The 24,370-nt window shown below is 45.0% G+C and overlaps 1 protein-coding gene across 1 annotated transcript in view; it reads left to right on the top strand.

Moving 5' to 3' along the window:
* The first annotated feature begins 20,405 nt into the window (after positions 1-20,405).
* Positions 20,406-24,370, top strand: part of ARPC5 (actin related protein 2/3 complex subunit 5) — a 19,036-nt gene continuing 15,071 nt past the window's right edge. The window contains exon 1 of the mRNA XM_082266619.1: positions 20,406-20,643. Within this exon, the coding sequence (XP_082122745.1) occupies positions 20,448-20,643 (196 nt within the window). The 5' untranslated portion in view covers positions 20,406-20,447. The remainder of the gene's footprint in view (positions 20,644-24,370) is intronic.

The following is a 24,370-nucleotide window of genomic DNA, read 5'->3' as shown; positions in this document are numbered from 1 at the left end:
GCCTTTAAAGTTCATGTTTCCCAACCTTCTACGTATATACCTAATCATTAGAACGTGGCACGGGTCCCTACCTTCAATACACCCACAGCACCACCCTGTGTTGGTGTAAAAATGAATTTGCAATTAATGCATAAGAGTGCATTAAGATAAAAAAAACCTTCTGACTTTACATGGGGATTTTGCAATGAAGGTCCTTGTTCTTGTTCAAACATTTTATTGAAAAGCTTTAACATGTTCCCACAGAAAACTTGCAGAAGCCACCACAGTGTTACCAACCTACCAAACTGAAATTTACTGACACAACACCCCAAATTTACTGGCACAACCAAGTTTTTACATTTTTGGAAATTGGCATTTCCAAAAGTTATAAAATTTGTTTTAAGGGCAACTTTTCTGTATTTAGGCTACAAATAAGTACAATATGCAATTAGCAATGTGATTTAAGGTAGATTTTAGGGCAAAAAACCTATTTCCTATTTTATACTTGATACAGTAAGTAGCTCAGGGACAAGACAAGGAGGGCAAGAAATTAGAATGGGCGGCACACACATATGAAATTGACTTTCACAGTGTCACTGACAACAATGTGCAACAGCACAGATGATGACACCTCACCGACACGAAATGTCCCCTCGTGAGTCACAGTGACAGCCTCTCTCCATGCCAGGTGGTCACTTCAGTCCACTCCAGTCCAAACAGCACTGACAGTCCTACCCCCGGCATGCCTTGCTCCTGTCCTGCAGACCCGCACACGAGGCTCCGGACAGTTGGCTCACCATAACATCAAGCAAAACGCGCTCAGGCACCACCTCCACCAGACCCACCTCCGCCACCTAAGTCAGCTCTGGACCGGAACTGCGCATGCAGCATCACAGCCATATTTTTTACTGGCAATATTTTCCTTTCACTGGCATTTACTGGCAGGAGAAAAGTGCCCGTTTTTTACTGGCTGCCAGTAAAAATACTTACCATTGGCAACACTGAGCCACCAGTGCCAGGATAAGGTAATCCAGTGCCCAGGGCAAATATGCCAAGCTCCACCCCCCTCCCACTCCCATATTGTGCATGACCAATCGTCACCTGATCATTATACCTATGTATAGAGGGCAGTGATCAGGATTGGATGATTTACAAAGTGCAGGGGACAGGAAACAAAATAGAATGCAAGAATCAGGAGCAGATAATGTACAGAGTGCAGGTGTAAGGTGTATGGAATACGGTTAGTCTCAATTAGATACGAACCTGCGTTTGTAGGTCTAATCATGTGAGTTAGTTCACATTTCTGGCATACATTCTTATACGTGCATCCTCTACAAGTGGTTGTAATTTTGTAAACTTTACTTTACACTGTACATTCTATATATATTTATATTTTATACATTTATGATGCAGTTTATTTTTACATTGCTATAACCCACATATATTTGTTTTAGTCAGTGATCATGGACATCTGGCACTTCACTCTACACACCTACACCATTTCCCTGTCCTTCACCCCCCGGCTGGGTGGTTTTGGGTCCCTTTCCATCAGCTCCCGGATCAGGCGTTCATGCAACCACTGGAGTTCAGTGTCTCTTCACTGTCCAGCCCCTGCCAACTGGTAAGTATGGGTCCTGACTTGGGATCCTTCATGGGTTTTGTACCCTGCAAACATCATCAATAACTAATTTTTGAAATGTTGTTACAATACTATTTCTGCATATGTTTTTTCACAGACATGCATGTGTACATCCATTTCTGAAGAAGCGAGCAGTTTGCTCTGGAAACGCATCAAAGTTATTAAGATGCCTGTTCACAACCAGGCAACAATACAGTTACTAACTTCAAGCATGTACTATATTTGTGCCTATACCTTTGTTTGGCTTGGTTAACGTTTTATGTACCATGTTACATGATGTAATATTTTATACTAATCATTAAATTGAGATTACATTTACTTCATTGAGTGGCCACTTGTGTTCACCTCATTTAAAGTCCCAGGGCAACCTTCCCTTTCTGTATGTAACTGATTTAGGGATGGAGGCGTTATCACTATAAGTGTTACCAGACAGTTTATTTTTATTGTATTGAACCCGGGTGGAAGACACCCATTTGCCCATTATGGTCCGCTACTCTTTTGGTCCTTTCGTTATTTCTCAGTTTGGTATGTCTTATCCGATTATTTTATCATCCAATTCATTGTGGTTTGTGTCTACTCTTGTTTTGCTTGCAGTTGCCTGAACCTGGCCACCGATTTGCACTCCTCCCAGTGGCGACTTTGACCAGTTCCGGGAGCTGCGATACATGCCCTGCGGAGGTGCATCCTCCCCTGCTGTCCCCTCCTGTCTGCTGACGGGCGGGGCCACCCTTGCATCGGCGCCATGTCTGATGTGGCTGACTGGTGACGTCCAATATTTTGTGGGGTCATCACGTCATGCACGCAGCATGTCATCTCTCTTGCCCGGATAAACCAATCAAGTCTTAAGATCCACCTCCTGTCCTCATTGGCTGGAAGGAGAAGCTGGAAGACAAAACCGAATATTGATTCCCTAATATCACAAGTGGGTGAGTTCAGGACGCAGTACTCTGCGGCCTGAGCCCAACCTTTTTGAAGCCAATTAGAGCCTCAGGCTCTAAGGATGTGCTTAAAAAAAACCCCAAAGAAACCAATGAGTCTGGGAGCCCGCATGGAGATTAGGAGGTGGCGTATGGAGATTACGGGGAGCTGCGCCCCTTATGGACCGGCCGACCCTGATGTGTAGGCTCTGAGTAGAGGAGGAGAGCACTGGAGGATGGAATCAGGTAAGTGAAAGAGGCTATTCTTCCCAAAGCACTGGAAGTGTGGACTTTGTTACTTTTTTTGTGGTCAGAGGTTAGAAGGGGCAGTTTGGATGTTTATGCCTCAGTCAATCCCCAGTAAAGGGCTTGCAGGGGGCAAGGCTTACCTCATAAATAGGCATTGGCCATGCCAGCAGTGGCAGTCAGGTGAAAAATGGAGATGGATTGTTGAGGACGATGTTGGTGGCCCTCAGGGGTGCCCCCTGGTCTGGGGGGGGGGGGTGCTGAAAGGGCCGGGTCTCGGGTGATGAAGGAATCCTGCCATAACACATGGAGGAAGCCCTTCCTGGAGGCACGGGAGCAGGTCAGCACTACTGGGAGATCACCTGAGAGTCAGCAGGGTGGGCTGGTGAGTGGGGCAGATACAGCAGATGTGCAAATATGTTCCTGGTCTCCACAGCCTTGGAAGCAAAGGTAGGGTAACCCAGGACATATTTCACTATTCTCCAGGGGACTAGGTACCACCTAGCCAGCACCTTATGTAGCAGCCTGAGCTGCTATATTTTGTGAGGATTTTTGGCAGACCATTCCTCTAGTGTCAGGTTTACAGATAATTCTGCCACCCAGCGAGCAACATATGTCAGGGGAGGTCATTAGGCCCGACAATAAACTTCTGTATAGTTGTGAGATCACCCTCTCTAGCATGAGGGTCAGTAGAATATAGATACATGTTGAATGGGGGCCTCTTGGTGGGCTCTTCAATGGTCTCACATATTCACCTGGAAGAAATGTTGTATCTACAGATCGTAAAACTGTTCAGATCTTGTGAATTTATAGTTTTCTTGTAGTTGGAGACGTGGATGCGTGTGCGTACCTGTGGATGCGCACGCTCACGTGCATGAACATGTGCATTTTTTCTAATTGCATGTGAAGACAAAGGAACTGGCCTGCGATTGTGCACAGAGATCTGCCCAGAGGGGCCATGTTGATTACTGGCATGCCCTTCCTGACAGAGTGTTACTGATTGGATTGCCTTCCCATCTGGGCTTTTTTGTATTCCCGAACTTTAATTACAATATATTCCTATTTTTTTCACCTGGAGTTTTTTCTGCCTGCAGCACCACACACACCTACCCACACACATTTGTGACAATCAGTAAATAATTTCTGAACAATGTTGTGCGTACGCATAGACAGGAAGTGGTTGAAAGAGGATGGAGAAGATCAACTACCAAGATTCAAAAAAAATTATTAAAAAAAAAAGTGTAAACAGAATTAATTGGCAATTATTTATAATACACACAGATTTCAGCAAATGAAATGTCATTAAGTTAGGGTTTAGATCCACTTTAAGGGCTAATGTACATTGTGTGGTGTTTTATGCTCTTTAATACCCATTATGTCACGTTATTGTGTAATGCATTAGGGGCAGCCCACTGAAATCCACACCAAAATGTCCAAAATATCAGACATGTACATGTGATGTGCATTTCCCTAGTGCATCAGGGTGCTATTCCCAATAAATACAGTGCCTTGCGAAAGTATTCGGACCCCTTGAACTTTGTGACCTTTTGCCACATTTCAGGCTTCAAACATAAAGATATAAAACTGTAATTTTTTGTGAAGAATCAACAACAAGTGGGACACAATCATGAAGTGGAACGCAATTTATTGGATATTTCAAACTTTTTTAACAAATAAAAAACTGAAAAATTGGGCGTGCAAAATTATTCAGCCCCTTTACTTTCAATGCAGCAAACTCTCTCCAGAAGTTCAGTGAGGATCTCTGAATGATCCAATGTTGCCCTAAATGACTAATGATGATAAATAGAATCCACCTGTGTGTAATCAAGTCTCCGTATAAATGCACCTGCACTGTGATAGTCTCAGAGGTCCGTTTAAAGTGCAGAGAGCATCATGAAGAACATGGAACACACCAGGCAGGTCCGAGATACTGTTGTGGAGAAGTTTAAAGCTGGATTTGGATACAAAAAGATTTCTCAAGCTTTAAACATCCCAAGGAGCACTGTGCAAGCGATAATATTAAAATGGAAGGAGTATCAGACCACTGCAAATCTACAAAGACCTGGCCGTCCCTCTAAACTTTCAGCTCATACAAGGAAAAGACTGATCAGAGATGCAGCCAAGAGGCCCATGATCACTCTGGATGAACTGCAGAGATCTACAGCTGAGGTGGGAGACTCTGTCCATAGGATAACAATCAGTCGTATACTGCACAAATCTGGCCTTTATGGAAGAGTGGCAAGAAGAAAGCCATTTCTTAAAGATATCCATTAAAAGTGTCGTTTAAAGTTTGCCAAAAGCCACATGGGAGACACACCAAACATGTGGAAGAAGGTGCTCTGGTCAGATGAAGCCAAAATCAAACTTTTTGGCAACAATGCAAAATGTTATGTTTGGCGTAAAAGCAACACAGCTCATCACCCTGAACACACCATCCCCACTGTCCAACATGGTGGTGGAAGCATCATGGTTTGGGCCTGCTTTTCTTCAGCAGGGACAGGGAAGATGGTTAAAATTGATGGGAAGATGGAGGCAAATACAGGACCATTCTGGAAGAAAACCTGATAGAGTCTGCAAAAGACCTGAGACTGGGACGGAGATTTGTCTTCCAAAAAGACAATGATCCAAAACATAAAGCAAAATCTACAATGGAATGGTTCATAAATAAACATATCCAGGTGTTAGAATGGCCAAGTCAAAGTCCAGACCTTAATCCAATTGAGAATCTGTGGAAAGAACTGAAAACTGCTGTTCACAAACGCTCTCCATCCAACTTCACTGAGCTCAAGCTGTTTTGCAAGGAGGAATGGGCAAAATTTTCAGTCTCTCGATGTGCAAAACTGATAGAGACATACCCCAAGCGACATACAGCTGTAATTGCAGCAAAAGGTGGCGCTACAAAGTATTAACTTAAGGGGCTGAATAATTTTGCGCGCCCAATTTTTCTGTTTTTTATTTGTTAAAAAAGTTTGAAATATCCAATAAATTTCGTTCTACTTCATGATTGTGTCCCACTTGTTGTTGATTCTTCACAAAAAATTACAGTTTTATATCTTTATGTTTGAAGCCTGAAATGTGGCAAAAGGTCGAAAAGTTCAAGGGGGCCGAATACTTTCGCAAGGCACTGTAGCACTGCAAGGCATCAACAAATGCAATGTGCTTTGCCACATTGGAGTAATGCGTGCGTTAACTTGTTCTCACAATACATCAATGTAAATCGGTACAAAATTTTGTTTTTAGAAAGTATGCCTATCAAGTTTGCTTTTCCTTCGTGAAGTGTCATTAAGGGATCCTTATCTTCCATTTCCCCTTAGCATTCTGCTACTGTTTGAAATGCTTGAGAAATAAAAACAGTAGCAATAAAAAAAAAAAAAAACTTTTTTTATTTCGCAGTGGTGATAGTGAGAATTGTATTCTGAAAAACTGTAATTTTATGTTATGCCGCAGTACCAGCATTTAACAATAGGCGGTACTTCAGGTCACCGCAGATTTCTGTCACCAGGAAAGGTATTTTAAAGAGGAATTTTCATATACATAATAAAGTGTACCAATCAACATGTTCACTGGTGTCATTTATTTGGGGCAGTCTTTAAAATCACAGACCTAATTGCAGTTAGAGCAGCTTGGTGTCAAGGCCTACCTATTTAATATCACATAATAGCTACTGCTCTGTGCATAGGTAATAGGTACTTTTTAATGCAAAGATTACAAAGCTATTTTTATTTAGAAGCCACTGATTGATCAAAGGCAGCAGAAAGCATTTTCCTACCCTGGTGTGTGCTAAGCTGTTCACCACATTGTAAATGATTAACCTACTGCGTCAAATGGAAAGCCTTGTACATGAGTGGGAGGATTGAATGTGCAGGCTGCTGATAACTATAGATTGCTCCTTCCAAATCGGTATGCAAACATTTCTGGCATAGGCAACCTGTGATTTCAACTTTTAGTTAAGGCGTTAGTGATTGGTATTTGCAGCACATGTGGATAAAAATGTTTAGGTGCCAAAATACACTTTAATCTGATCATTTGATAATCATATCTATGTAAAACAAACTGAATTACATAAGGCTAATTATTCAACCTCTGAAATGAGGTAAATTGCATAATCTGCAAAGATCAAGCCATGAAAGTCCATGTATAGGGCTTGTTCGCACCACAGCATGCCTGTTATTGCATGCCTAATACTATGCAATAGGTTTTTAACACTCTGTGGACTAAAGTCACAGAAGATAAGACAAATTGCTTAGTTCTTGCATTGGAACTACATTAGGCAACAATGTCCTGTACAGCCCAACACTATGAATAATGGGCCATACACACTATAAGATTTTCTGAAGACTTTTTCCTTTAGACTTACCAAAACCATATAATATGAGGTCAAACCTAAACACTTTCAATTTGTATGCAATCTGGCAGGCTCTTGCACTACGTAGAAAAGGTAAATCTGAAGGAAAAAGTCTTCAGAAAATCTTATAGTGTGTATGGCCCATTAAACCCAGTTCAGCAGAACCCCTAGGAGGCTATCCCGTAATCAAGTTCATGCTGGCCCATTCAAGCAGCACCTGGGGCATTCCCTGCCTTGCAGTTGCACACTTTGGGGTTGATTTACTAAAACTGGAGCACTCAGAATCTGGTGCAACTGTGCATGGTAGCCAATCAGCTTCTTACTTCAGCTATCCTGTTCAATTAAGCTTTAACAATAAAACCTGGCAGCTGGTTTCTGTGCAGAGGCGCCACAGATTTTGCACTCTCCAGTTTTAGTAAACCTCCCCCACACAGATATGGATGCTTGTTACATCATTGACCTAATATCGCCAAAAGGTCAAATTAGGTCAGGGGATGACTGGGCTGGGGGATAGGAATGCAATTGGGCTGCTCTGATGCCACATAAAAAAGGCCATTTTACTTCTTCCGCAGACATGCCTAAAGGCTAAAGGAGTAAAAAGCCCGTGCCAGTGTCCTACTGAGTGTGGGTTAAGGACAAGGAAAGAGCGCAGGTCGCCCCCTGGCATTGATGGTGTAGGCCGTGTCCAAGCAGAGACCTGCTCCATGCCACACCCGAGGCTCTCCTCCCCTAGCCAGCCCCCACCAAGGAGCCGAGGCTCCTCCCTGCCTGGCCGCCCCCTGCAGGCCAGTTTAGGAAACTGGAGTCGGTGCAGCAGGAGCTGTCCAGCCCGACCCACCCGGTGGCCATGTGGCTATATTAGGTTAATCATGTTATAAGCCTTCCTGCCCCTTTGTGTATGTGCAGCTGCATGACAGGGAATGTGCTGGGGCTGCTGATTGGGCTGGCAGGGAAGTGCCTCTGTTTGGCCGACTCTGCTTGCTCCGGATGGAAAATAGGACCACCATCCGTCTGCATTTTTCTGACAGGATCCGATTGGATAGCAGCGGATCCGATCCTGATCGCCGCTCCATAGGGGAGAGTGAAAGTTCCGATCAGGTCCACCTGAAAAACTGACAGGCAGACCTGATCGAACAGCCCGTGTGGAAGGGGCCTTAAGGAGTATGATTAGTGCTGGAGAAATTACAAATGCTGCAATTAAGGCTCATGCACATAGCCACAAGGAGTCTATACAGTGTGCAAGAGCATACAGAACATGTAAAAAAATCTTCCACATACAGCCATCCATAGAAACCGATGACAGGTTCTGTATGCACTCTCACGCTGTATGGCACACCAACATGAGCCCAACGAAAAGGCAGTAATTGAACTTTTTTTTCCATTATTATTGTTATTAAAGCAGAACTTTATTCATAAAAACTAGATAAAAAATAATGTTCTTTAGCAAGGAACATACATTCCACATTAATAATTATGCTACCAAAATTAGTGAGTACTGTAAATTGCCTCTAGCATTGCTCCTGAAGCCCAGAGCCCACTTTCTGCCAAGCATTTTTTGACCAGCACCTGACTGACCTATAGCATTTATGGATGCTCTGCACTGCCAAAAGTCAGACCACAGAATGCGTTTCTCCTTCTCCCAAATACTAAAGTGATATTAAAGGCTCTGAGGTTTATATTAACCTGCTTTGTCCAAGGATATTGCACAGAGGTTTCCTTTACCTCCTCTTCTGGCATCCCCCACCCACACTGTCCATGCTCTTCTTCTCCATGTGCCCCCAGGGCTGCTGTTAGAAATTGCGGGCCCAGTACAGACTACCTGGCAGGGCCCCCCAAGAAAATATTAAAGATATATTTAGCTAAAATTACAACAAAATCACTATTATCAGACACAAATATAACATAACTCGCATAATTCCTGCTAAATCTAAAAAAAAAAAACTATGTTAAATAAAAAAGAAGATGAGATGAGATGAGAAAAATATACAGGCTGGGCAGTTGGAGCTCAGTGATCAGAGAGAGAGAGAGAGAGAAACAAGTTACAATTTACAAATAAACTCCTGAGCAGAGATAAGTGCTGGGAGGGGGGGCCACACAAGGGAGGGGGATTAGTGAGGGACGACTGTCTCTTTCTCAACAGATAAAAGCTGATAGCAGGGAGAGGGACAGATCAGATTCAGGTGCTGGAGGAAGATTTCTGTATTTCTTGTCCATGACTAATCCCCCTCTCTGTGTGGGCCCCCCTGTGTGCTCGGGCCCCCTACAAGAGGGCTGGTGGTCCCCCCCTATCAGCGGCCATGTGTGCCCCCATAGCAAGCCTGACCTCAACAGGATAGAAAACTTTTGGAATGAATTAGAACCCAGACTGTGAGCCAGGCCTTCTTGTCCAAAATCAGTGCCTGACCTCACAAAAGCGCTTTTGGAAGAATGGTCAAACATTCCCATAGACACATTCCTAAACCTTGTGGACAGCCTTCCCAGAAGAGTTAGCTGTTATAGCTGCAAATGGTGGGACAACTCAATATTGAACCCTATGGACTAAGACTGGGATGCCATTAAAGTTCATTTGCATGTAAAGGCAGGTGTCCCAATACTTTTGGTAATATAATCTATATATGTTGTTATTTTACTTTTTGCCCTCTGCTCTTGCTTCAATAAAAAATGATTGAAAGAAAAAACGTGCATTTATTATTTTTTTCTTGCAGAGCAGTGCACCCACAATCAGTGGATCGTGGGTGCAATGTCAGGCTCCTGCATTCTCTTCCTACAGCTCTGAGCCTGTGCCTCCATACTGTCAGTTTCAGAGTTGTAGGAACAGTGAATGGACTATGAGGGCGCTCATCAGCACTCTCGCAGTCCTTTGAAAACAACAAGCCGACTGTCACGGTGACAGACGGGACTTGTAGTTCATTAATTCACAGAGTTCTTTTTTCTGCTGTCCTAGACTAAAATGAGCATTTAACTCTTGGTCTGCTACAAGAGAAGATTTTTGTTTTCCTCAGAGATCGGCTTTTAGCTGGCCATTCATCAGTAATATTTTCCCAAAATAAGATCTGTGAAACCAGGAAAAAATGCCACTGTAATGATAGAGCCCACCTGATCACTAATCAGTTAAATGGCTTGTTTAGGTAGGCCTTTGCACTGCATTGCCTAGGATGCAGTGTTTGAAATTTTTGGAAGTATCAGGAAATTATTGCTTGCTTGAAATAGAAAGCCAATGTTTAAAAACATTCAATTACAAAATGGCTTATGTAAAAATTATATATGTCAATATATATTATTATGTAATTTTTTTTTTTGGACTTTTCCATTAGTATGATTTGCAAGGTAATAATCCACTAGAAGAATTACCTTTAAACCTATGCCTCCTGTCCTTTCCTGAATAATGACAGTAAGAGTTTACTAGATGAGGACTCTTCTCTGATTATATTAAAATTGATTTCATATAGTAAATGTCCTGATAATGCTCAGGTTATTGTGTTAGCAGGATTTATATACTTTGAATGCACTCTGATTTATAACTGGAAACTACAGTTTTATTTAATAAAAACTATATTACAATAAATCAGTATTTATGCTGACGTTCCAGCTGTTTCTGAGATGCTCTAAAGCCCCCCTTGTTATGGGGCTGCGTTGCAAAGCAAGGATTATGTGCTCTGTCTAGAGGAAAGCAAAAGCAATTTTACCAACCAGATTCTCATATGTGTGCGCTATCCATTGCATTAGGGTGTGCACCCCAAAGCTCAAACATGTGTGTGTATATATATATATATATATATATATATATATATACACACACACACACACAATATCTCACAAAAGTGAGTACACCCCTCACATTTTTGTAAATATTTGTACAGCTTGTATAACAGCGTAAAATTTCTGTCCCCTCAAAATAACGCAAGACATGCAGCCGTTAATGTGTAAATCGCTGCCAACAACAGTGAGTACACCCCTAAGTGAAAATGTCCAAATTGGGCCCAATTTGCCATTTTCCCTCTCCGGTGTCATGTGACTCATTAGTGGTACAAGGTCTCAGGTGTGAATTGGGAGCAGATGTGTTAAATTTGGTATTATCGCTCTCACTCTCTCATACTGGTCACTGGAAGTTCAACATGGCATCTCATGGCAAAGAACTCTCTGAGGATCTGTACAAAAAGAATTGTTGCTCTACATAAAGATGGCCTAGGCTATAAGAAGATTGCCAAGACCATGAAACTGAGCTGAAGCACGATGATTAAGACCATACAGTGGTTTAACAGGACAGGTTCCACTCAGAACAGGTCGACCAAAGGAGTTGAGTGCACGTGCTCCACGTCATATCCAGAGGTTCTCTTTGGGAAATGGACGTATGAGTGTTACCAGCATTGCTGCAGAGGTTGAAGGGGTGGGGGGTCAGCCTGTCAGTGCTCAGACCATACTCCGCACACTGCATCAAATTGGTCTGCATGGCTGTCGTCCCAGAAGCCTCTTCTATAGATGATGCAAACATCCCTTGTAATACGAATAGGGCATGACAGGTCCTCTTTACAGCGAGATCTGGGGTCTATAAGTCTCCAGATTTCTCCTCTAGGCTGGAAAGCCTGAGAAAAAAAAAAAAAGATCTCGGCTTCCCAGTGGAAGAATTGGTGTTTACATCTGCCAAGGCTGGACGTGACGTCTTAACTAGGGATGATCAAACGGTTCGGGACGACCATCGGTTCGACCAGAACATTGGGTGTTCGAAATTCAGCCGCATTTACCGCAAAAAGTTCGGAATTCAGGTCACCCGAACCGCCCAAAATGCAATGGGACAGGAAGTGGGTTTTAAAAGCCTGTGATTGTCCCAGAAACGTCAGTAAAAGCCAATGAGGGGGCAGGAGTCTGCTAGAAACGTGATTGGAGTGACTACGGGGACCAGAGGCCAATCAGGAGTGAATACGCCCCCCAGTATATAACATAGCCCCGCCTAACCTCTAGCACTGTAATACAGAGGCTTTGGAAGAGACTGGAAGCATTTGTGTTTCTCCTGCTGTGTTAAACAACGTTTGCTGCATAGCCGATTGCTTGTAAAGCTCCAGATCAGCAGAAGAGCAGTCAGCTTACAGAAAGATTGTCAGTGTAGTTAGAAATACAGCCATTGTGCTGTTTGAGTTAGAAAAAAAAAAAAAAATAAAATTAAAGGGACAGTGTCAGTTAGAAATTATCTTCTGCTGTATGGAACTGTTCTTTTAGTGTGAGGAAAGGGATATGCAGTGTAGTTAGGGTACTATATACCACTATAATTAGATTCAATAATCTAGTTTTTGAGGGGATAGTTTTAAGTGTCAGGGTTCCGTCTAGTGAGCACGTTGCACTGCAGATATATCTACAGCAGGTATACGTGCTTGCTAGTCAGCTATTGTGCAAAATACATTTCAGCGATACACACATCTGCTGTATTTAGCGACAACTTTGGGTCGCATAGCAGTGTGTGTCTTGCAGGTGATTTTCACATTGTACAGTTGATAAAGCCTCAGTGACAAGTTAACGCCTGTTCTTGTTGTAAGCGTTAAGTCCACTGCAAAAGGCTTTGCTACTCTGCGTCACACACATCTGCTTTATTTAGCGACAACTTTGGGTCGCATAGCAGTGTGCATCTTGCAGGTGATTTTCACTTCGCACAGTTGATAAAGCCTCAGTGACAACTATGTCAGGTAGACCAAGGAAAGGCATACGTGGCCCTGCTGCAGAAAGGGGCACAGCTTCTAGGGTGTCTAGAGGCAAGGGTGGACGTGGTGGTCAGTCCTCTGCCAGGCCACCATTTCGATTGTTCTCCCGCAGTGGCCAAGCTATACGTCCACAGTACGTACAGGAGGTGGTGGACTATATCACCAAACCCTCATAATCGACATCATCAGCAACTACAGTGACCCATGCAGAGAAAAGTGGTCAGTCTTCTGCAGTTGGCAGAGCAAATAAAGATGAGTCCATGTCCACCTCAAGTCCTCCCTTAGACCCAACTTCAGACATGGCAGAGGAGTCAGCCAGCTGAGCTGTTTGACCACAGTGTCGGCCATCTACTCCTGCCTGATGCTCAGTCCTTTATGGAGTCTGATGTTGTGTCTGAGGTTCAGGAGGAGGCAGAGCAAGTAAGAGGGGAGAGCAGACGGCCCACTCCATCTAAGGCCGCACCTGTTGTCTCCCGGGCCACTATACAAACCTCTTCTTGCTGGGCCTTTTTTGAGACATCTCATGCAGATCGAACAGTTGCAATCTGCAAGATTTGTCATAAGGGAATAAAACGTGGCAAAAAGGTCAATCACTTGGGTACAAGCTGCCTAACCAGGCATTTGACAACCCACCACTTGGCCCGTTGGCAGGAGCATTTGAAGAACCCGCAAAAGGGCCAAAGATCGGTCAGTCGGCCTCCTAGTCCTCCTCGCGCTCCTCCTCGTGCTCCACCTGCACATCAGTCTGTCCCTGCTATAGTCACTCGTCACCTGTTGGCAGCCTCTACTGACAGGGATGATGATATAGTACGCAGTGTCGCATCTACCTCCAGCACACCACCCGCTGTAACATCTAGACGGTAAATTTCGATTCCACACATGCTGGAACGAAAAAAAAGTATACTCCCTGCCACCCACATGCCCAGCGTCTAAACAGTAGTTTGGCAAAACTACTGGCTCTGCAACTCTTACCATTTAACCCGGTAGAGTCTGCTCCCTTCCGCGACTTTGTAAAATGTGCAGTTCCACAGTGGCAGGTGCCAAGTCTGCATTGCTTTGCCCGTAAGGCCCTGCCATCCCTATACCAACATGTGGAAGGCAATGTAGTGTCGTCCCTTGCCAAGTCAGTCAGCCGTGAGATACACCTGACGGCTGACACTTGGTCAAGCAAACATGGGCAGTGACATTTCTGTCACTGCTCATTGGGTGACACTGCTTGCCAGCGGAAGGGATTGTGGCCAGGGCTCGTGCTGCAGCCAGTATTGCCCCCACGTCTGCAAACAGCTGGTGGTGTCGCTGATCCGGGTAGATTGATCACTTCTACCCCCTCCTGCTCCTCCTCCTCATCCTCCCCCATGCCCTCCTCTGCAGAATAGTCCTTTGAATATGATGAGGTACCACGTAAGCGTTCAAAGGGCTATTCTATGTCTCAGGCCAAAAGGTGTCACGCAGTGCTGCAGCTTGTGTGTCTAGGGGACAGGCAGCACACTGCCCCTGAGATTCTTGGAGCTCTGCAGGCACAGGCCCAGAGGTGGTTGACACCACACACGCTGCAGCCAGGAATGGTGGTTTCCGATAATGGGTCAAACCTCCTGGCCGCCCTTTGGCAGGGAAAGTTGACCCATGTGCCATGCCTGGCGCATGTCCTGAATCTCGTGGTACAGCGGTTTTTGAACTCGTACCCGGGAATGCAGGATGTGTTAAGGATGGCAAGAAGGGTGTGCAGTCAGTTCAGGCGGTCGTACAGTACCACTGCACATTTGGCCGAAGTGCAGCGCGAGTTTCACTTGCCGGTACACCGCCTCGTCTGTGACATGCCCACCTGCTGGAACTCCACCTTGGCTATGCTGCAGCACCTGTGCACGCAGCAGAGGGCCCTCAATGAATATCTCTGGGAGTACGGCACCAGCACTGGCTCAGCGCACCTGGGCTTTTTTTTCGCCATGGCTTTTGATTAAGGATGCATGCGCTGTCCTCTCGCCATTTGAGGAGGCCACAAGGATGGTCAGCCGGGACAGCGCATGCATCAGTGACACCCTACCGGTACTGTTTTTGTTGGAGCACACTCTGCTTGGCATTATGGACAGGGCACTGGAGGCAGAGCAGCAGGAGGAAGAGGAGGACTTCCTTGCCTCTCAAGGCCCCCTTTATCCTGAACCCATTATGCCTAGCTCCCAGAGGCCCGAGCAGGATCCAGGGGTGGAAGAGGAGGAGGACGATTCTTTAGGAACTTTTTGCAGGCTTTGAGGAGGAGGAGGAAGACATGCGGCAATCTGCAAGGCCTAGTTTGATTCCCTCGGGACACTTTGGAGTAGTACGTGGCTGGGAGGAGGAGGAGCACGTTCAAGATCATGTCGTTTTGAGTGACCCCGAGGAGTCAGCTTCTCTGGCCTTTGCAAATTTGCGATGCATGGCAAACATCATGCTTCAGAGCCTGCGAAAGGACCCCAGAATCAAGGCCATTAAAGAGACTGGCCACTATTGGTTGGCCACCCTACTTGACCACCGGTGTAGGTCAAAAGTCTCTGAGCTTTTCCCATCCACCCAGAGAGTCCACAGGATCAAATCCCTTGAGGACAGTCTCAAGAGGATTCTGGTGAACACGATCCCCGACTCCCGTAGGGTGCAGGGGCGGGGACAAACTACCATAGACTCTACTGCGGGTTACGAGAGGAGCGTTGGAGAAGGCGTGCGTTTGACGGATGCCTTTCGGTCTTTTTTTAGTCCTCACTGCCCAGGCCTCTCAGCTGCCACATCGCATCGACAGCGTCTGCATCACATGGTGGACGATTACGTCAGGGCACAAAGTGACACAGAGGGCTTTTCATGTGACAAATCCGATCCACTGGCATACTGGGTCTTAAGATTAGACCACTGGCCAGAACTGGCCCAGTATGTCATGGAGTTGTTGGCCTGCCCTGCTTCCAGTGTCCTATCTGAACAGGCATTCAGCGCAGCAGGAGGATTTGTCACAGACCATCGAACGAAACTCTCCACCAACTCAGTCGACCGTTTGACATTTATTAAAATGAATCAGTCGTGGATATCAAGCTTTGATGCACCTGATGCAGACCTTGTAGACTAGTCTATCGTTGCAATGTGGCAGCTGAGCCTCAGTTTAAGCCTGGACCAGGGTGCCACCCTCCAACCCTCCTCTCGTTCTGTTTAGGTTCACAGAACCTCATTTTAGTTTCCACTAGAAAAGATACAATTGTTTTGGCCTTCTGCAACACCAGCTCTTTGGGCTTACGGTGGGGAGGCTCCGCCAACACCAAAAATACCATGTTTGCGCACCTGTTCCACAGGTGCACACCTTCATAATTTTTACGCCTTCTTCAAAACCAGCTCTTTGGGCTTACGGTGGGGAGGCTCCGCCAACACCCAAAACACAATGTTTGCTCACTTGATCCACAGGTACACATCTTCTTAATTTTTTCGCCTACTTCAACACCAGCTCTTTGGGCTTACAGTGGTATGGCTCCGCCAACACCCAAACAACAATTTTTGCGCACCTGTTTCACAGATGCATATCATTGCATTTTTTTTCCTTACAAAGGCAATTATTGCCTTCATTACCAGCACTTTCATAGGGTTATGGTGTCAAGGCATCGTCAGCACCATCAAAGGCCCAATTTTTAAGCATCATTTACTTCTATTCAAAGTCAAGAGACAACAGTATTCATCCAAAACATCTCTAATCTTGTTCACTGTGCACTACATTGTGGCCCCTACCCCCAACCCTAACCCTCAATGTAACCGTGCATATATGTCTGTTTCTTGTGAGAATTCAAGTTAAAGTGCACCAAACACCATTTTACATGAAATAAAGTGCATCTACATACATCTTTTGGCTTCTTAAAAACATTTGGTAATAATAGCCCTATTGTGAGAATACATTATATCCACATTTAAAGAGACAGCACCTTTTTCCAAAAAAAATCTAATCTTGTTCCCAGTGCACTGCATTATGTCCCCATCATACACATTGGCTGAGCAGTTGATTAGGAGCAAAAGAAAGGCGCGGTTAAGAAAAAAAGTCATTTTTGAAGGTTTGGCATGCTATAATTCTGGTTCTGGACATGCTACAGAGCTGAAACTTCACAGGTACATTTTTAGACCCCCCAGACACTAAATCCAAAGAAATCTCATTTTTTTTTTTTTTCAATAATTGGCTCTCTATCAAAAACAACAATTTTTAAGAACTTTTGTTGCCTGATTCATAGTCCCTGGGGCATGACCCAGAACCCTGGGCACTTTTTAGGGGCATTTATTAGGTTTTAGGGCTTCAAAATTGTGTTTTTTGATTCCTGGAGTTCAGGTCCCATTGATTTCAATGGGGTCCGGGAATCCGAACCGAACTTTCGGGAAATTCGGGTGTTCTGGTCGTACCGAACTTTTCAAAAGTTTGATCATCTCTAGTCTTAACGTCGTGCCTGGCCTCCGAAAATCATAGAGATGACCGGGTACCATCTGGTCCTCTGTCAGCTCTATGGTAAACGGCCGCCGCTGATTCATTCTCTGGCTTGCCAATCACACAGGCGAGCCTGTATAAGGGGGGCAGGAGGGGGGGGACGTCCCTTCCCGCCAACTAAAACAACAATCAGCGGCCATGATTGTTTTTACATGACATGGAATCGCCGGCAGAAAAAGAAAATATCTGAATGATGCCTGATGCTGCACCTATCATTCAGATTTAACCACTTAAACTCCAGGACGTCATATGGCTTCCCCTTAAGGAAAAGTGGTTACTTTTTGCAACAGTCACGAAGCAAAGCATCACGGCCACCACCTGTTTATGGCTCTGAGTGGCAAGGTGTTCTACTTTAGGTAGCAGTCAAGGGGGTAGTAAAATGGCAGCTCAACTGCCTGCTTTTACTCTCCCCTGGCTGCGGTGTGATTCAGCTCTTAGGCTAGGTTTAACATTACTGTGAGTGGAGAACGCACATGAAATCGCACAGCATCATGCAATTCAGTGTGGCGCGATTCCTAAAAAGGGTCAGGGACTTCTTTCCACACATTTCTCACAGATAGACATTAAAATCAATGGGCTAGCCTACCCACAACATGCACACACAAACACGCTCACACATATGTGAGTGGAGCCCTAGGGAGATTTTGTCTTACTTCCTGTTCGGATTTTTAATGCTGTGTCCTTTTTGCAGATTTTCCTGTGAAGCCGCTGTTACTGGGACAGGAAGTGGGAGGAAATCTCCAATTGAGCCTGGATGGCTGTAAAACCAAACAAGGGTTCTAACCCTTTCACTCTCTGTCCAAAATGAAACAAATATTCAATCTAAATTGTACACTTTAAAGTGTGACTAAAGGCAAACCCTTTTTTTTAGTTTTGTATAGTGTGGTAAGGGATTAGAACCCCTGATAACTTTTATTGCTGTCTGTGCCCCTGTGGAGGAGATTAACCCTCTCTTTTTGTCCTGTTTACTGTTATCAGTGAAAGTAAAAGAAAATCCCACATTTTAGGTTGTCCCTAAGACAGTAATAGAGAGGAAATATTCCAATGGGGACACTGATTCTGGTGACAACCAAGGATTCTCCCACCTTGAAGGAATTTTCTCTCACTTCCTGTTTTGGTCATGAGACAGGAAGTGAAAGGAAAACTTCCCAATGGGAAATTGATGGCAAAATAAAAACTGACAGGGGTTATAATCCTCTCTTACACTATCCAAATTGAAAAAGTTTTGCTTTTAATTCTACTTTAACCACTTCCCGCCTGCCCGCCGCCAAATGACAGCGGAGCGGTGCGGGTCTCGTTCAGGGCCAGTTTAGTCCTGGGACACGGTGCGACCCCGATCTCGGCAAAGAGCCGCGGCTCTTTACCCATGTGATCAGCTGTGTCCAATCACAGCTGGTCACCGGTAAACAAGGAAGTACCGTTTATCGGCTTTTCCTCTCTCACACTGACAGAGTGTGAGGTGAGGAGAGCTGATAAGCAGCATCTCCTTACAGGGAAGACTAGTAAAGGTAAATCAGGGCACTGATCATCAGTACCCTGATTACAGTGCAGCCCCAACAGTGCTCATCAGGAATGCCACTCTGTGCCCATCAGTGACACCAGTCTGTGCCCATCATTGCCACCTATCATTGCCCGTAAGTGCCACCTATCAGTGCCACCTACTAGTGCCCAGAAGTTATGCCAATCAGTGCCACCAATCAGTGCTGCCCATCAGTGCCACCTATCATTGCCCATATGTGCCACCTATCACTGCCGCCTATCAGTGCCCAACATTGCCACCTATCAGTGCTCATCAGTGTTGCAATTTAGTGCCTCCTCAACAGTGCTGCCTCTTCAGCGCCCTCCAGTGCCGCCTCATCAGTGTCCATCAGTAGTGCTCATCAGCACCGCCTCATCAGTGCCCATCAGTGCAGCCCCATAAGCGCATATCAGTGTAGAAGAAAAATTACTTATTTAAAAAATGTACTGACAGAAACTAAGAAAAACATTTTTTTTTAAAGTTTTTGGTCTTTTTAAATTTTTTTAGCAAAAAATAAAAAAAAACCCAGTGGCGATTAAGTACCACCAGAAGAAAGCTCAATTTGTGTGAAGAAAATGATAAAAAAAATACATTTGGTACAATGTTGTATGAAGGCGCAATTGTCATTCAAAGTGTGACAGAACTAAAAGCTGAATATTGGCCTGTGCAGGAAGGGGGTGAAAGTGTCTGGTATTAAAGTAGTTAAAGCGGAGTTCCACAATGAAAACATTTTTTTAGATAAAAATTCCCCCGGGACAGTCAGGGCTAGTGCATTTAAGCAACGATAGCCTCTGAACTGTCCCAGGTTTCACTTACCTTTTAGGAGAAATACTTACCTTGAAAATGTCTTGTCCAGCGCTGCCATCTCAGGTGTGGGCAGCTGAAGCCGGAGCGTCCTCTTCGGTGTCCTCTTCGGTGATGTCGGAGTCCCAGAATGCCCTGCACCGGCCCCATTCGTCACTTCCGGTGCGGGCGCGTCATCCCCGCGCAGCTTCTGGGCATGCCCAGAAGCGGTTTAGCAGGGAATGACACGCCTGCACCGGTAGTGACAAGCAGGGCCGATGCAGGCGCATTGATTCCTGGGATCGATGACGCTCATCTCCCAGGAGTCAATGCAAGGAGGAAGTGACGGCATGGGGCGCGGCCGCAGAGGGAGGAAGAGAAAGGAAGGTAAGTATATTTTCTTTAATAACAAGGTAAGTGAATTAAAAAAAAAATTAATTATCCAATTCTTTTTCAGGTACATTAAAGCAAGCGGACGGTGCAAAGTTAATTTTAAGGGTAGAACTCTGCTTTAATGATTAAACCATTATCATTGGGACAGGAAGTGGGATGAAATCTGTAATGGAGCCTGGATACAGGTAAAAGCAGACAGGGGTTCTAAACTCTCCACACTCTATCCAAATATTTTCTCTGATTGTACACTGTAAGGGATGTCCTAATATGAAATACCTGAGATCAGCTCTGCCATGATCATATCATTGCTGTGTAATTGTACTGACTAATATAAGAGGAAGCTGGAGCTCCCCTTTATAAGTCCCCGCCCACTCCCTCCTCACAGCGGGGTGGCGGAAGTCTGCCCATACACATCACACTCAGCCAGGGACAGGAAGCCGGTAGTCAGAGCGGAAGCCGTTGCGCATGCGCACTGAGCCTGGCCGCTCCCTGCCTGCTGCACGGCGCTCCCGGTACAGGATGGCAAAGAACACGGTGTCTGCCCGCTTCCGGAAGGTGGACGTGGACGAGTATGATGAAAACAAGTTCGTGGACGAAGAGGAGGCAGGAGAGGGGCAGCAAGGACCGGACGAGGGGGAGGTGGACGGAGCTATCCGGGGATATCCTTCTGTGTAATGAGGAAGGGAGATGTACCTGGGTGAGGGCGGGCTGAGCGCTGACTGAAGGCCCCATAGGAGTGTACAGGGAGCGGGGCAATCTATAGGTGTGCACTGTGTGTGAGAGAGATGGAGGGGCTATAGGTGTGTGTGTGAGATAAATGGTCTATACTTGTACAGTGGTTTTGGGTGTGATGGATGGTCTATAGGTGGTGTGCACTGTGTGTGATGGAGGATCTGTGTGTGTGATGGAGGATCTATGTCTGCACTGTGTGTGATGGAGGATCTGTGTGTGTGATGGAGGATCTATGTCTGCACTGTGTGTGATGGAGGATCTGTGTGTGTGATGGAGGATCTATGTCTGCACTGTGTGTGATGGACAGTCTATAGGTGTGTGTGATGGAGGATCTATGTAAGCACTGTGTAATGGACAGTCTGTAGGTGTGTGTGATGTGTGCACTGTGTGATGGAGGATCCATGTGTGCACTGTGTGTGATGAACAGTCTATACTTTTGCAGTGGTTTTGTGTGTGTGTGATAGAGTCTATAGGTGTGTGTGATAGGAGAGTCTATAGGTGTGTGTGTGATAGGAGAGTCTATAGGTGTGTGTGTGTGATAGGAGAGTCTATAGGTGTGTGTGTGATAGGAGAGTCTATAGGTATGTATGTGTGTGTGTGATAGGAGAGTCTATAGGTGTGTGTGTGATAGGAGAGTTTATAGGTGTGTGTGTGTGTGTGATAGGAGAGTTTATAGGTGTGTGTGTGTGATAGGAGAGTCTATAGGTGTGTGTGTGTGTGATAGGAGAGTCTATAGGTGTGTGTGTGATAGGAGAGTCTATAGGTGTGTGTGTGTGTGATAGGAGAGTCTATAGGTGTGTGTGTGTGATAGGAGAGTCTATAGGTGTGTGTGTGTGATAGGAGAGTCTATAGGTGTGTGATGGATGGTTGACGTGTTTAAAGGTGTACACTGTGTATGAATGAGAGAAGGATACTCTACACTGTATGTGATGGTCTCTATAGGTGTGATAAGAACACAGTGGGGTTGATTTACTAAAACAGAAGCGCACAGCTGCACCAGATTTTGCACACTTCAGTTTTAGTAAATCTCCCTCCCCCAATGTAAGTGTGCCTTGTATGTGAGGTGGGCATTGTGTGTTGGAAACACTCTGTGTTGGGGGTCACACTGTAAGTTTACAGTTGTATGTTATAGGTGTGCTCTATGTGAGTGAAGAACATCAGACTAAGGAAGGCTTTTAGGTTATTTACACACTCAAGACCTCCGTTCCAGCAGATTACAATGATCGGTATTGCCAGCAGCACACACTGATAGGCTGGTTGTACACAAGTCATTCAATAGATCGACTTGTGTACAACCAGCTAGCCAATGCATGGTTGAACTGGCTCTAAAGCCCCGTACAGCTGCTTGTCTGAAAGAAGCCGAACTCACGGCTGGCTTCTGTTGAACAAGCATGCTGGAAAGGTTGGATGGACAGGCAGTCCCCCGGTCAACACAATAGCACAGTGAGGAGATTGCTGTACTAACCTCACATAGTTACTGCAGCATCCTCCCTGGGTCTTTTTCATTCAGCCTGCTGGGTTGAATTAAAAAACAAAAACAAAAAAAAAAAACCTTGCTGTGTGTACCAGGTATTTGACTTGTCGGTACTATGTACCATATATGAAGGAGTAATGGGCAGTCTCTAGGTGTGCCAGGATACCTGTAAGTTCCACAGGTATGTCTGTGTGTTACTGAAAACCACAGATGTGTACACCCAGCTTCTATAGGTTTGAATGGGGGCAGGGCACTATAGGCTTGCACAGAGCATTTCTTGCTGTAGATGCGTAGATCAGTGCATGGTATTGCTGTAGGTGTGAATGAGTGAAGAACTCCCTGTAGGGGAACACTGTGCTTTAGTTTAAAGGCTGGTATAGACAAGTGTGTCAGTGCAGGACATTGCCGAAAGAGCATAACCTTGGCAGAACCATAGGTGTACACTATGTAAAAGAGGGTAGATTGCTGCTGTGAGTGTGTGTATGAACTAAGGACGAGGCTCTATAAATGTAGGACATTGCCATAGGTGTCTTTGTGAATTTAGGGTGCTCCTGTAGGTGTTTGCTCTGTGTACCTCATTGGGGAGTCATTTCTTTTTGGCTTTCAGACTCTTGCAATGCCTCCTTGAAAGTACCAAGGTTGCCTACCCATTGGTGTATGACATTTCTGTGTTTGCGTATATATCCGTGGAGGACAGTGCTATAGGCAATCTTGCATACGTATGACTTGCCTAGTTTGCCCACTGTATACTACCGGGGGGGGGGGGGGGGGGGGGGAGACAGATAAGCGGCAGTTCCACTTTTAAGTGCAACTCCACTTTAAGCATTGACAAAAAAACCTGGGGGGCCTAATTGGTTTCTTTGCAGAGCTGCACCAAATTGTGCACTCTTCAGTTTTAGTAAATGAACCCCACTGGTATTTTGTCAGAACAGCCCCAAACCAAAGGCTAACACCATCTTTTGCACCGCGTTACAGGTTAGGTTATACCTGTATTTAGGATGTAACCTGGTGGCCCCCCCCCCCCGACATGCAGGGTTTCTTCACTACTTCTGCTGTCCCTTTTGAAATCCACATGGCTGTGTTGAGCTTTGCCAGTATAGCCCTGTCATTCTTTCACAGAGATCTGTGAATAAATAGAATACAAGTCCCATCTGCTTCATTTGGACCTGTAGCTCTCAATAAAACACAAGTTCGGGGATCAGTGCATTAGGAACCCAAAAAGAGTCTGAAGGAGCCTTAAAATGCAATTAGTTGAAGGTTACGGCCCTTCGTACATTTGTCAACCACTTCTGAAGGGAAGTTGCATGCACTGCGTAAAGAGGAAGCATTACGTGACTTGCATACTTCTGCTTTCTTCACTTCTCTACTTGTTCCAGGAAAGAAGATAAAACCTTGGTATTTCAAACTTCTAATGAATGTTTACAATCTTCACAGTATAGACTACTTTTGTGTGTTTTATTTACAACAGTAGTTATGGTTGGTGTGTGTCTAGAGAGTATAGCACAATAGGCGGAATGTTTGCTCTGTAGTTTTACACACCTTGATGAGACCTGGTAGTGTGTCTTATCGATGAGTACAGGGTGTTCCAGCGACTGAAGAAGGCATGCTGTGTCTTGCTCGCTGTTTAGGAATGCAGGAAGTGGGGAAGATGGAAATTTTAGCCATGTTTAGCATTTTCAAGTTGGCTCCTTCCCTGTTTGCTGGCAGAAATGATAGTACCACTTATACGCCTTATTTTCTAAAAATAGGACCGGAAAGGACCGTGTTCATTGTGGAGCATGTGTAGGTTCAGCTGCTGTGTTCCTAAAAATCTGGCATTCAAGTAATCTGTTTTGGAATTAGAAACAAATGTGAACTATCCAGGCTGCAGATTAGAGCATAGTTGTGATTTCCTAAGAGGGAAGTTGGGATATGGCTTCATACTCGCTGCAGCAACTGCAATCACCTTGGTGTACACTTTGTGTGCTGACTGATTTGTCATGGCGTCTAGGCCAGTAGTGACTATAGCTTCTCCATACTTCTGTTGGGTAATTTGTACAATGAGCCTAGAGGTCCTGATCTACCTCTTTCTACTCCTGTAGTTTCTGTAATGGCACATAATTACAGATATGAGCCCTGTCATTTGCCTATGTAGCTTTGACATGGATTGTTCATGAAATTAGAGTGGCTCAGGTGGCTGTGC

The sequence above is a fragment of the Pelophylax lessonae genome, assembly GCF_965119305.1.
Source record: "Pelophylax lessonae genome assembly, chromosome: 8".
Lineage (NCBI taxonomy): Eukaryota > Metazoa > Chordata > Amphibia > Anura > Ranidae > Pelophylax > Pelophylax lessonae.
Note: the sequence above shows the minus strand (reverse complement) of the source record. Positions and strands in the feature narration are given on the sequence as shown.